The 13,050-nt window shown below is 37.0% G+C and overlaps 1 protein-coding gene across 3 annotated transcripts in view; it reads right to left on the bottom strand.

Annotated features, from left to right (window-relative positions):
• CFAP47 (cilia and flagella associated protein 47) overlaps nucleotides 1-13,050 on the bottom strand; it is a 761,390-nt gene that overhangs the window by 278,691 nt on the left and 469,649 nt on the right. For all 3 annotated transcript variants that reach the window (XM_032799255.2, XM_075059737.1, XM_075059740.1), the window contains exon 50: nucleotides 10,994-11,131. In XM_032799255.2, the coding sequence (XP_032655146.1) occupies nucleotides 10,994-11,131 (138 nt within the window). The remainder of the gene's footprint in view (nucleotides 1-10,993; nucleotides 11,132-13,050) is intronic.

The following is a 13,050-nucleotide window of genomic DNA, read 5'->3' as shown; positions in this document are numbered from 1 at the left end:
GAAACCTGCTTTTTCTAAAGACAGCGAGGAAAAGGGTGTGTGAATCTGTAAAGAACATAAATTGCAAGAATTCCAATTTTAGATAAGAAACTTACTACTTTTTAGACACAGTAGGATAGAAGAATCTGTCATTGAAGGAGGGCTGGCTGAGAGAAACAAATTTTAAAAGAGAGTGAAGAAAAGCTTTGCCAAAGTGTATGTCTGGCCTAACTGCTGAGTCAAAACAATACTGCTTATAACAAGTATAGGCAAGCTACAATGGGGTCCATCTTTCTGAGGGTACACTTTACAAACTCTCATAAGTTAAACATTTGGCAAAATGATAAGAGAATATAATGCGTTCTACATAATGAGTGTAGCTGGACAGAAGATATTTTGAAACAGGCTACTCCTTAATGTAGATCAAAATGAGCCAAGAACATGTGCAAAATTATTCTGTCCTATCAAAATAAACATTCTGAATCTGATTCCTTCCGAGATATCAAACTCTATTTTGGGCATGAACACTAGGCCCTCTTTTAACATACCAGCTCTTCAGATTCTGTGCTATGGCTGGCTGGTGGAGAGAGGGGCTCCAGGGAGAGAGGCAGGTTTGCAATGGCACACAACTTTCGCTCAGTGTGGCAACAGCTTGACACCATCTTCTCTCCTCTCCCCACCTGCTGCTGGATTGGATAGCTTCAAAAGGTCAAGGTGGGTTGCAAGGACTAAACTGAGCATTCCCTCCATGTACACTTAGAGGTACTGAATGTAAGAAGGGAGTTCCCCTTGAAACAGCTACTGAGGTTGCTGTGGTAATGGTCACATTTTAAGAGGCCTGGAAGTACTAGCAAGTTTTGGCCAAGTTATGAAACAAATGTTTACTGCATACAGCAAATCATTTCCCTTCCCTGTGCCACAGTGTCTCCATTGGTAAAATGGGATAATGATACTTACCTACTTTGCAGAGGACTTTGAGATCTACTGAGGAAAAGCACAATGTAGGAGCTAGGTATTATTATGCCACCACAGTGTACAGAGTCAGCCTCAAAGCCTTAAAGTCTGTGGGGCAGACTAGTGAGATGATTCTTTGGGTTACACCCAAAGTGTAACTGATTCACTTTATATTAAAGAAGTGTCTATGTATGTTTGCAGGTGACATCTATAAGTCCTCCCAGTCTCCTGTTAAGGAAGGGAAGCCCAGCTGCACGTTGCTTTCAGTCTTAGCAATCATTCTGCATTGGTTCACATTTTCCAGGCTCTCTCAAAGAAAAGAGCAAGAGACTCGCTTTTAAAAATGAAAGTTGAGATTTTCTTTTAAACGGATCAAAAGATGGCTCTGTTAACAAGGAGCCTGCACAAACCCTCACCTGCCCATCGGTGATGCAGAAATATATCCATCTTGCTTTGGTCTAAATCAGAGAAGAGAAGATCTGACTTGAGGGGTCTAGAAACTGGCTCTCTCTGCAGAGGTGATAGTTGTTAAAACTGCTTTTTGAACAAACAACAGATGAAGGAGAAAAATAATGAAAAGATTAAAGAAAAAGATCAATCAGCTTGTTCTAGACTAGAATGGTTGCTGAATGGTGGTTGGTATGTTTGACCCAGCATAAATATGAAGCAAATCTTTATTTCTGAAACTATTTCTCTTTGTTCTGTAGTGATAGCTATGGTGTAATTTATATAATGTGAACAGGTAAATACATATATGAAGTATCCCTTCTGTCAGGATAAACGTGAGAAGCAGTTAAGCACCTTTTTGGAGTGAGATAGCAGACTGACATCTACTGGGAGAGCAATACAGTAATGCACAGACAATCTAGGAAGTTTTTGGAGAGTGCTGGGGACAACTTCCTGGTGCAAGCGCTGGAGGAACCAACTAGGGGCCGTGTTCCTCTTGACCTGTTGCTCACAAACACGGAAGAATTGGTAGGAAGTAGAAATGGCTTGCAACCTGGGCAGCAGTGACCATTAGATGGTTGAGTTCAGGATCCTGACAAAAGGAAGAAAGCATAAAATGGACCCTGGATTTCATAAAAGCACACTTTGAATCCTCGGGCAACTGACGGGCAGGTTCCCCATGGAGGCTAATATGAGGGAGAAAGAAGTCCAGGAGAGCTTGCTGTATTTTAAAGAAGCCTTATTGAGGGTGCAGGAACAAACTATCCTGATGTGCAGAAACAACAGAAAATATGGCAGGCGACCAGCTTGGCTTAACAGAGAAATCTTGAGAGAGCTTAAACACAAAAAGGAAGCTTATAGGAAGTGGAAACTTGGACAGATGACTAGGTAGAAGTATAAAAAAATTGCTCAAGCATGCAAGGGTATAATCAGGAAGGCCAAAGCACAATTGGAGTTGCAGCTAGCAAGGGATGTGAAGGGGAACAAGAATGGTTTCTACAGGTATGCTAGTAACAAGAAGGTGAGGGAAAGTGTGGGGGAGGCAACCTAGTGATAGATGATGTAGAAAAAGCTGAAGTACTCAATGCTTTTTTTGCCTCATCTTCACAGACAAGGTCAGCTCCCAGACTGCTACACTGGGAAGCACAGTATGTGGAGAAGATAAGCAGCCCTCAGTGGTGAAAGAACAGGTTAAGGACTACTCTTTAGAAAAAATGATCATGTACAAGTCCACGGGGACGGATCTAATGCACATGAGGGTGCTCAGGGAGTTGGCTGATGTGATTGCAGAACTATTGGCCATTATCTTTGAAAACTCATAGTGATCGGGGAGGTCCCGGACAATCGGGAAAAGGTAAATATAGTGCTCATCTTTAAAAAAGGGAAGAAGGAGAATCTGGGGAACTAAAGACTGGTCAGCCTCACCTCAGTCCCTGGAAAAATCATGGAACAAGTCCTCAAAGAATCCATTTTGAAGCACTTGGAGGAGAAAAAGGTGATCAGGAACAGTCAACATGGATTCCCCAAGGGCAAGTCATGCCTGACCAACCTGATTGCCTTCGATGATAACTGGCAGTGTAGATATGGGGAAAGCAGTGGACATGATATATCTTTCCTTTATCAAAACTTTTGATACAGTCTCCTACAGTATTCTTGCTAGGTTATCGGGCTCTCTCCATTTATATGGCCCAGATGCTTTCTTCAACCCCACTTGGAAGGCAACTGATGAGTCACTGGTGCACTGGATCCTGCTCTCTCTTAAAGGGATCAGTCAACCCGTGACAAGGTTGCTCATAATTCTTACGAGTCTTTCCCTGCATTGTATAAAAGTCCCTTGAGAAAATGTTCAGTTAGAAGATAGGCAAAAAAGAGAAGACATCCCAGAGAGACAGAAGAAGCTAAAATGACACGAAAGCAGCTAAGGTAACTAGATAGAGCAGAAATCCCAGAACAAGTTGTACTGTAAAAAACAATTAATTAAATCAACATTATTATTGGAAAATCAAACGAAAAACAGATTCTTAATTATTAGCTAATAAAGGACAAAAGAGGAGAAACAAAGAGTGTGATAAGGATGCTGTAAACAGTACATTCTTCCTGACTCTGACGAGTGATCAAGGGAGCATGGCATTAAACACTGATCTCTTATAGATCTTCTTAAGTGTTTAAATGTAAGTGTTATAAGGTGTCCAGAAGCATGGTGACCACACCACATAAATGTTTAAAATAAATCAAAATAATAAAAAAAAGTCATTACAAAATGGTTAGAGATGCTACACACAGAACATTTCTGAGCCAAACTCATAAAAGCAGGGAAATGCAAAGTTAAGCCACTTAATGGTATGTACCATACCCTCTACTCCTCCATCGACCTTTCCATTATCGCAAACACTACACACCTGAGACTAGGTACTACAACCTTCACTCTGCACATATCTCTTTAGCAAATATTTTTCCAAGTACAAGAAGTTGTAGATGTGTAGCACAGTAGTTGGCTGTGTTGGAAGAGGGTATTTGGTTAAGGGTTCTATGCAGAAGGGTGGTTAAAAGATGTAAGGGGAAGCTAGGATAGGTTTAAGATTGTGGTTGTGGAACCCTTAGTGAAATTTCACAGTAACTGGTCACCTCCTTTAACAGAAAGAAAAAGAAAAAGAAAAAAAAGAATCTGTGCCCTATTTTTGGCCCATATTAGAAAGCAGCCCTAACTATACACTCCCTTCCAAGCGCCACCATAATAATAATTAAAGACATCAAGTTTTTACTTTGAATTGTATCTACATCACTTTTTATGGTCTTTCTGGACTTTTTGTCACAGGCACAGACAGGAAAGAGATACACATCTAATTAACATTTCCCTCTTAAGTTACCTTTTATGTTAGCTACCACTGTCATGGTGATGACATTCAACTGCATAGTTTACAACACCTCTGAAGACTTCTCCCTGCCAACTTTGAGCAAGTAAATTTGTGATCATTCCTTCAATTTCTCTTTTCAGCAGAGACTTTCAATTTGTATCCATTATTGTCCAAAAATTTGGATTCAACCCTGAAGTTTCTTTTACCATCCCATTCAATGTTGACAAATTTGCCTGTTGCCACCAACACAACATTGTCTCTGTATACAACTAACTTAACTCTCCCACTGCTAAAATTCTCCAGCTATGCCTTCTTCTGTTACCTCACTGTGTGAAAGTCACTTTGTGTTTCTGCTTCTCCATCTGAAAAATAGGGTTAATATTTACCATCCTCACAAGAGTTTTGTGAGGATAAAATGATGTTTCTAAACGTCTTTGAACATGCAAAATTGCTATTTAAATGCTAAATATAACTACAATCTTCTCTTGCAACCCCCTTATTTTGTGTTTTCCCAAGTTCCAGTTCTCCAGAGGCCAGCATGTAAAGTATGCTACTGCTTGCTCCCTCACTTGTACAAAGTAATAGGACCACATCTTCACTATCCTCAAACAAATGATTCATTTTTTAATCCCGCTCAAAATCATTCTCTTTGCCTTTGTCCATGGATCTACCCCTGTATTCATTTGTCTATGTTCTCCTCTGCCTCTTCTCATCTAGCAATGACTTCCTCTCAGTTCCTTCATATAATCTCATCATTAGTCCTGAGTCTTATCTACATCACTCGCATTCTTGAACAACTTTCTTTTATCAGTTTTACTGTCTCCCCATCTATTTTCAAATCCTCTCTGAATGTATCTTTTCTGCCTTGCATGAAACTCTTATTTTTGGTTTCCCTCCATTATTATTTTTTTCATTTTAACTTTATAATTGCATTATTTAATTCTATGACATGCATTTTCCATTCATTTGCATGAACTACACTGTTATGAAAAATTAATTTTGTACTATTGTGTACAGTCCATGTAAATGTAGACTGTGTTTTACTTTATACCTTAGGTCACTTCTTCTTACTTTAAATAATACCATGAACAAAGAAAAGTATTACGAAAGGCAAAGTTAAGTAAATTACCAGACAAAGGTTTTTAAAAGTGTATTTAAAACAACCTAGTTTTCCCTCGTTCTGAAGCCTGCTGTTAAAGAGGCACTGTGGTCTGGTCCATAGGGTACTGGATTGGGGTAAGGAAACCTGAATTTTGTTCCCAGCTCTGACTTACTGTATGAAGACTTGGGCAAGTCACTTCACTTCTCTGAGTCTGTTTCCCTTCCCACCCTTTGTCTGTCCTGTTATTTTAGTTTGTAAACTCTTTGGGACTCTCACTATGTGTATGTGCTGAGCCTAGTCTACCAGAATGGGCCCTGATCTCTGCTGAGACATCTAGGTGCTGCAGAAGTATGAATAGTAATAGGCTGCTAACATGCACTTTTGGTGATTTATCTGAGGTCAATCCGGACAATTAATTTACTTATTTTTAATAGATCAATAGATCTAAAATGAAAAAAAGTATAAAAAAGCAAATAAATCTTCTCAGACTGCAGAATCTTCCAAACATCTGGTAAACTAAACTTTATTCTAGCCAACCTTGACTAAAACATAACTGCTACCAGTGATAAAGTATCTGTCACTTTCCAAGTAATTCCCCCCCACCCAGAAACAGACAAATTATTTAAAATCAATTATTTTATTTTAAGCAAATCTTAATTTATGTATATTAAAATCTAAAAAAACCCACAAGAAACAAAATCTTAAGTACAAAGCTATCCCTGCAATTACAAAAAACAAAGAACTTCAATTAGCAGTAAAAACTTATCTTAATACATCTACTGTTGGCATTTGTAATGGTAACTGATTTTCAATAAACTATTCTTCTAGGACTTCAAAATCTCAAAAGATTTTCCAGAAGCCTACTGATAATGAACTAAGGTAGCAAGGTAAAAATCACCTGAAAGTACTCTAACATTGTAAACAAACTGATGTGCATTCACATCAGTAATGTTTCTTGTTATTTCACCACCAGCAGCAACAGAAAAAACCTGCTTTTTGAGAGTAATAGGAGACATTAGTGGAAAGTTTAATAGACATAATTTTCTTCAAACTCTTTGTAATGAGCTTGAAATCAAAACTTCAACGACTCACATCTACAAAACGAACTAGATAAGAGCATTAGTAGAATTTCTTGAAAAAGCTATTTTCATTTCTTCTTTAAGCTAGAGAGGCTTGCAGCATGGATATATGATCATTGAAGATAAAAATAAATCACACTTTTATATCAGTAACACAAATGCTGGCATCTCTTTTCAAAGTATTTTAAAAAATGTTTACTCTAAGAGCTAATTCCTGTGCCTTATGCACTAGGGACCCAATCCTGGAAATGCTTGTGCTCCAATTAACTTTAAGCACGTGAGTAGTCCCATGCACTTTAGTGGTACTACTCAGGTGCTTATGTTACACAAGTGCTTAAGTGTTTGCAGGATCAAGGCCTAAGCCCTCGATTTGGTGCTGAGTAGTAAGATGGTGTTTGGAGAGGCTTCTGTAGAATTGCTGCTACCGCATTGATAAATGCCTATAGTCCTTACTAGCCATTCTCACACATCTTCTCTTACTGGCAAACCAGTCTGCAGCCTGTCCACACTCAGATACTTTCTTTGTTCAGTCCATACATAACACGCACTTCTGGGGATACCAGAGCTGTGACCCACTGTGTTACTTCTCTGCCTCAGGAAGAGAGTCTTTTGCTGGTGATTGGATAGTGTCAGCTCCCAGCCACACCAGTCTGCCTTCCTCATCTGCAAACTCCTCAAGGCTTTCACAGCGTCACTGAGAAGGTAACAAGCAGTGAACTCCAGCCCCTAAGCTCCTCAGAGATGTTTCTTTGCAATGCACAGCCTTTACCACTGTGCATTCACAAACGATATTAAGTTTGCTGCTCTGTTAAAGACATCACAACTTATTAACTTAATGGGGGTAAATACACCTTCCCTTCAAGCGCAGCACTGAATTGGATTATAGTAGAAGTAAAACAAGTTTATTAACAAAAGAGTATGGATGAAGTGATACTAAGGCAAAGAAATAAAGGTGGAGATAGTTCCAAGAAAATAAAAGTATAAACCTGTCTAAAAGTCTATAACTCAATCTATCAAGATATTCTTTGTTCAAGGTGACTTCTCTCACCTACAGTCTCCTTTCCAGCTTTACATAGGCCAGTCTGGCCAGCACCCATCACAGATCAAATTGCTTGGTTTCTTTGTCTCCTTAAGGTGAAGGATAAAAATGAAATTTTCCTCTGTTCCTCATACTCCCAAAAGGATTTATTTGTCTTACAAGTCAGGAGGACCTTTCGGAGACTCAGAATCCTGTGTCTTTGGTGTGCAGGAGCCATGTTAATTCTCTTTCTCTTGAATTCAGGAACAGGATAACCTCCACTGTTTTAGCTTGATAGCTTTGTTTACTGCTAATATGTAAACTGAGGTAAACTAACATTCCATTGTCTAAGACAAACCTGTTCATCACCTTTATCAAGGCTAGGGTGTCTGGTCTTAAACATGTTCCAGTAACATCATACGGAAGGAATTTGTAACTTCATATATCACACTAACACATGCATTTTACAATAATATTAATAAACAGTATCTTATTAGTTTTCATATGATACTTCACAAGGCACATTTTGTACACATATTATTGCAGTAGTACACAGGATCTGGATTAGGGCTAGTAATTACTGATCTGAGTTGTGATTACTTCCCCCAACTAAGAAGAAGAAAAGCCAACCATTTTTTTAAAATGCAGAATCAAACCCTAAATGCTTAGCAGCAGAAAAATGAGGGGGAAATATCTGCAATATATCAAGAGATGATAGGACTGCTTCTCTATTTTTAACTGATATTTGAAGAGTCTTCTAGTCAAGAAGTCTAGGAAGAGTGTATTTTACATCCAAAGTTCTACAAAGGCAGGAGTTATCAAATGTGACTGCTTCCTCATTGTGTTTAAAGTTTGTGCCTGCAAGTATATGAGGGACTGCATCTGTGTCTCTCAGCTTCTTTCTGCTTATGCACAATTTCTAAAAAAGGCTCTAAAAAGTGATGGGTATGCAAGGCAGGGAGAACAGATCTGTATTTCTGATGTATTCAAAGAACTACATTCACTGCTAAGTGATCTTTTGTTAGAGAAAAACATACTTTTGATGCAAAATAATATTGCTAGAATTATAACAATTCATTATTATAATTTAGGTTAATACAAAGTTGCCTTTTTCTTTTCTGAATGTAAGGCGATATTTACAACAGTGTTCATGTATATGCCACTTAGATTATGGTAGCTCAAATCCTTCTATTTTTGCATGCAGACATTAAATAAGAATATAAACTAGACAAAGAAATTCACAGGAAAACTCAGCTTTTTGTCCACAGTTGATAGTCACCAAGATTCTCAGAGAAGATGACACCTACTTATCTATACAATCGTATTTATTTCCTACATTGTCTGTTTGCATAGATCCTGGAATGCAGCTTTACAAACTTTTATTTTGCTTCTAAAATTTTCATATTTTTATTTATATAATGCTGGAAATATTTAAATAAATGCTATAGTGATTTGTGCCTTGCATAGTATATTTGGTAGGACTATTTCGTAGCAAGTTGTAAACATGATTATTATAGAGGGTTGTAAATGAAAGAACTATTCTGTCAGAAGACAAACAACAGTAGCCATCTCCAAGTAAACAGGATACATCATCTTTGTTTCAAGACACCCAGTCTGGCATTAATATGGTCCTTATCTTATTACATTTGGGAAATGTTTTACAGAAGTTATCTTAAATCATGGTTCCACTTAAAGGGAAGTTATCTATTTATTCCTCAGCTGCTTAACATTGTTTTAGCCTTGTATGAGTTGTTTATTTGCACTGTTTTGTATCTAAATGCAAGCATTTCATACCATGACTCTGACAACATTGCTATATGAATGTATGAATATTTTATGTATAAATATAGAATCAAAAAACCTTATCATAACTAGTAACTAAAGTAAGAATCCATTTGAATATAGTTATATTTATATTAATTGATTTGTATTTATTGATTGGCTTCTGTTAAGAAACTGAATTAAATAGTTTTTGTTCAGATTCTTAGGACTTAGTTTATAAATGGGCATAAAATAAGTGATCTTTACTGTTTAGATTACTTTGATATATTAAACACAATTCCCTGACTTTTCCTTTGTCCATTATAAAATGTTTTAGTTGTCTGGTACACTAAGGCGGGTTCACTACTGATTTCGAGTAATAGTTTATTTCAGACTTAATTTACCTGGGAAATGTGTTCTTCTAACCCCCCACAGCACAGCAGACCCTTAAAATTGTAATCTCTGCTGGAAGCTCTCCAAAAGAGAGACATAAAAAAAGAGACTGTAACTGAAATAACAATTGGTAATTGCTTGTTTATGTTTCTTTTACTTTTTCTCTTTCATTTTCCCCTTTATTAATAGTCAAAATTTGCTTGACTTTAGCTCTGGTGTCCCTAACACATAAAAAGGTCACATTCAAATAGTGGAGTTCATATCCTTGACTTGGTATTGAGAGAATCCATTTCTATGATATAACCTAGCATTGCTTGTTTCTCTACATAACAACATTTTAGTAATTTGCAGAATAAAATTAGTTGGTGCTTAACACCTTAAAACACTGGTTTTTTGCCACATTATTTCCCGTTTGTCAGTACAGACCCTCAGTTTTGGGAGGTTAACTAGCAGTAACAAAGAGGTAGGTCAGCTCTCCCAAATTAGGCATTATATCTGACTGCCAAGTCAAGAGAAAAATGTTGCATAAACATATTAATTTAATTACATTTTGTAGAACTGCTTATCTTGTTGACAGACATTTCTGAAATACTCAGAAGAGGCTGCTTTAGACATGGCAAAATATATATTTAAAACATCAGGTACTGCTATGTGTTCTGATATTGATTCTCCTTTTAACTTATCTCCATATGATTTACCTGGAATATGAGATCTGAAAATTCCACTGCTAGAACCAGGAAATCTGAGAACTAAGAGGAGCTAGTAAACACTGGGTATGTTGAGGCTGGAGCAGGAGTCCCATAAATAACGTCAGCTCCAAATATACAGTACCAGAAGCAAGTGTGCTTACAACTCCTACAAAATCTGTTTTCTCTGATTTCATACCAATGGCACTTATAGATCCCAAGAATGGGACTTATACTGACAATGTTCAAAGAAGAGCCTGTGATTTCCTATAAAACAGGTTGGTTTGATATTCTGAGACAGTATTTCAGCAAATTTCAGGAATCCCCTTCTTTCCTGTCCTGAAACAATGTAATCACATCAGTACTATTTGGTCTGCAATTAAAGAAGAATAACTTTAAAAGTAAGGCAAAATGTGTTAAATGATTTCTTCTATGTTTAAGCTATCAGTATTATCATTAGTTTTGAAAAATAGCAGACACGTGACTACTAACAATGTTGCAAAAAGAGAAAAACAACAATCAAGCAAAGCTTAAAGCTACATAATCTTTTGCGAATCTATCAAAAGACAAGCTCTTGTACACATATGCAATAAACGTTTGGCTATGCATTATTCACAGGCACGTGGCTTGGCACATCAAATATGCATTTCATTTAAAAATGAATGATGATAAGAATTTATACAGATTGATAATGAAATTACCCATAATAATAAACATACCAGCGTTTACTGCATCAACAGTTTGTGATGTCTCTGTTGACAATTTCTGAAGGGCCTGTTCACCATCTGTCTCCTCCGGTGAGCTGTTATGTCGAGACTGCTGTTGATCTTCAACTTCGACAATAAATGAAATTACACCTAAAACAAATAGGTACCAGATGTTATATTAACCAGGACATTAGTTTTATAAGATTGTCTGCCAGACTTATATTAATGTTGCTGCTGCTCTGAACTAATAAAATATGAGGCAAAAATCTAAATTCCAGGTGTCAGCTATCCAATTATAATTGATTGTGAAAAAGAATACATCTTTCATGAGTTCAAGGAAATGAACCCTGCTTCCAATTTTTTTTTTCATGAAAAGGATGATTATTTTATCAGCTTACACAAAATAATTAAAGGCCAGTAATAAAGAATGTAGATAAATTATCAAAGCCTGTGCCGCTTCCTGTAGCTTCCATTGGCCGGGAATGGCGAACCATGGCCACTGGAAGCTGCAGGCAGCCATACCTGTGGATGATCAATGTAAAACAAACTGTCTCACAGCCTGCCAGCTGATTACCCTGATGGGCCGCATGCAGCCCACGGGCTGCAGTTTGCTCACCACTGGCTTAGAGTGTTGATGGACTCTGATTTTTTTTTTTTAAATCACTGACCACACTAATCTGGGTTTGCTGTTGCCATCCAATATACATAATTGCTTTAATTTTCCTGAGCAATCATGTACGACTGTCATACATTTTTGGGATTGAACTTGTTTTGTAATGGAATATTTAGTGACTATTAAATATCCAGAGACTGCAAAATTAGGCTTTGTTTACTGCACTGGCAAATGACCAGTTCAATTAAAAATAAAGAATTGTATTCAATCTTAAAGAAAGTACAAGTTCCAATACATACATGGCTGCTTTAAGCAATACTGATGACACTCCTAAACATTTGAAAGAGCAGCTTGGAAAGACCTAGGCTTTGTTACTTGCATTATGTGCCACTAAATATGCACTTTAATCAACACATCTTTGTGAAAGGACTATATTTCCCTACTAATTGACTTGTCACACTCAGTATTTTATTAGATTCTAGAGACACTTAAAGCTGAAACAGGTCTACTAGTTGCACTTTAGGTTCTGCACCAATTTTTCAACTTTTGACTTGGTATATCAATCAGCATATGGCATGAGGTTTTCAAATAGGTTTAATGTTTTCCTCTTGCACTTTCCATAAAAACAGTTTATTTTGTTGCCTTTAGGCTTATTTTAGAATACTTTATAATGAGACATTATACTCTTTAATACTCTTAGTGTTCACTTGAAATATGTTCCTCAGGGAGCTTATTAAGTGTTTGGTGCATTACATAGCTGGACAAAATATTCATGGTAAAATTTATTTTATTGAGTTCTTTTAGAGTTCATGAAACATTTGGGAATTGGGGCAGTTTTCTAATATTTCTAAAGAAATTTCAAGAACAAGATTTTTTACTATTATGATGTTTAATGCCACTCTGTGGTACATTTCTGCATTTGTTTCTTTTCTTTTTTTCCCCTCAAATTTTGAGTTGAGTTGGTTGGTTGTAATGGATCACATCAGCCAGATGATATTGGTCTGGTTCCCTGACTGAATGAGGTCACCTTGTTGTTAGGAGGTTTCACTGAAGCCATTTTGATTCAGTTTCTCAGAGGGAGTAGCTGCATTTATGTACTCTCTCTCAGCTAACCAGAAAAAAAATATATGATCAGCTGCAGTGTGCTGCAGTCCTTACTACAGTATGCGTGGGAGAGTCAACTGCCCTTCAGCTCAAAAGTACTTCCCTTAATCACATGCTTCCTCAAAAGGCTCCTGTCACTTGGTGCCTACTGCATTGTCATATAATTTTGGTGAGAATCAGTTTTAAATCAACAACGACTTCACTCTTATGTTAATATTATTATACTAATAAGATGATGAAGTGAAAGAATGATAAAAGAGAAATAAAATATATCTGTAAGTTTAGTGATGGCTCACTCAGCTGTAGTCATGAGTCACAATACAGTCTCCAGAAGCAAAATAGTTTTGCTCTT

The sequence above is a fragment of the Chelonoidis abingdonii genome, chromosome 1 (assembly GCF_003597395.2).
Source record: "Chelonoidis abingdonii isolate Lonesome George chromosome 1, CheloAbing_2.0, whole genome shotgun sequence".
In the NCBI taxonomy this organism is placed as follows: domain Eukaryota; kingdom Metazoa; phylum Chordata; order Testudines; family Testudinidae; genus Chelonoidis; species Chelonoidis abingdonii.
This window is presented reverse-complemented; position numbering and strand designations above follow the sequence as displayed.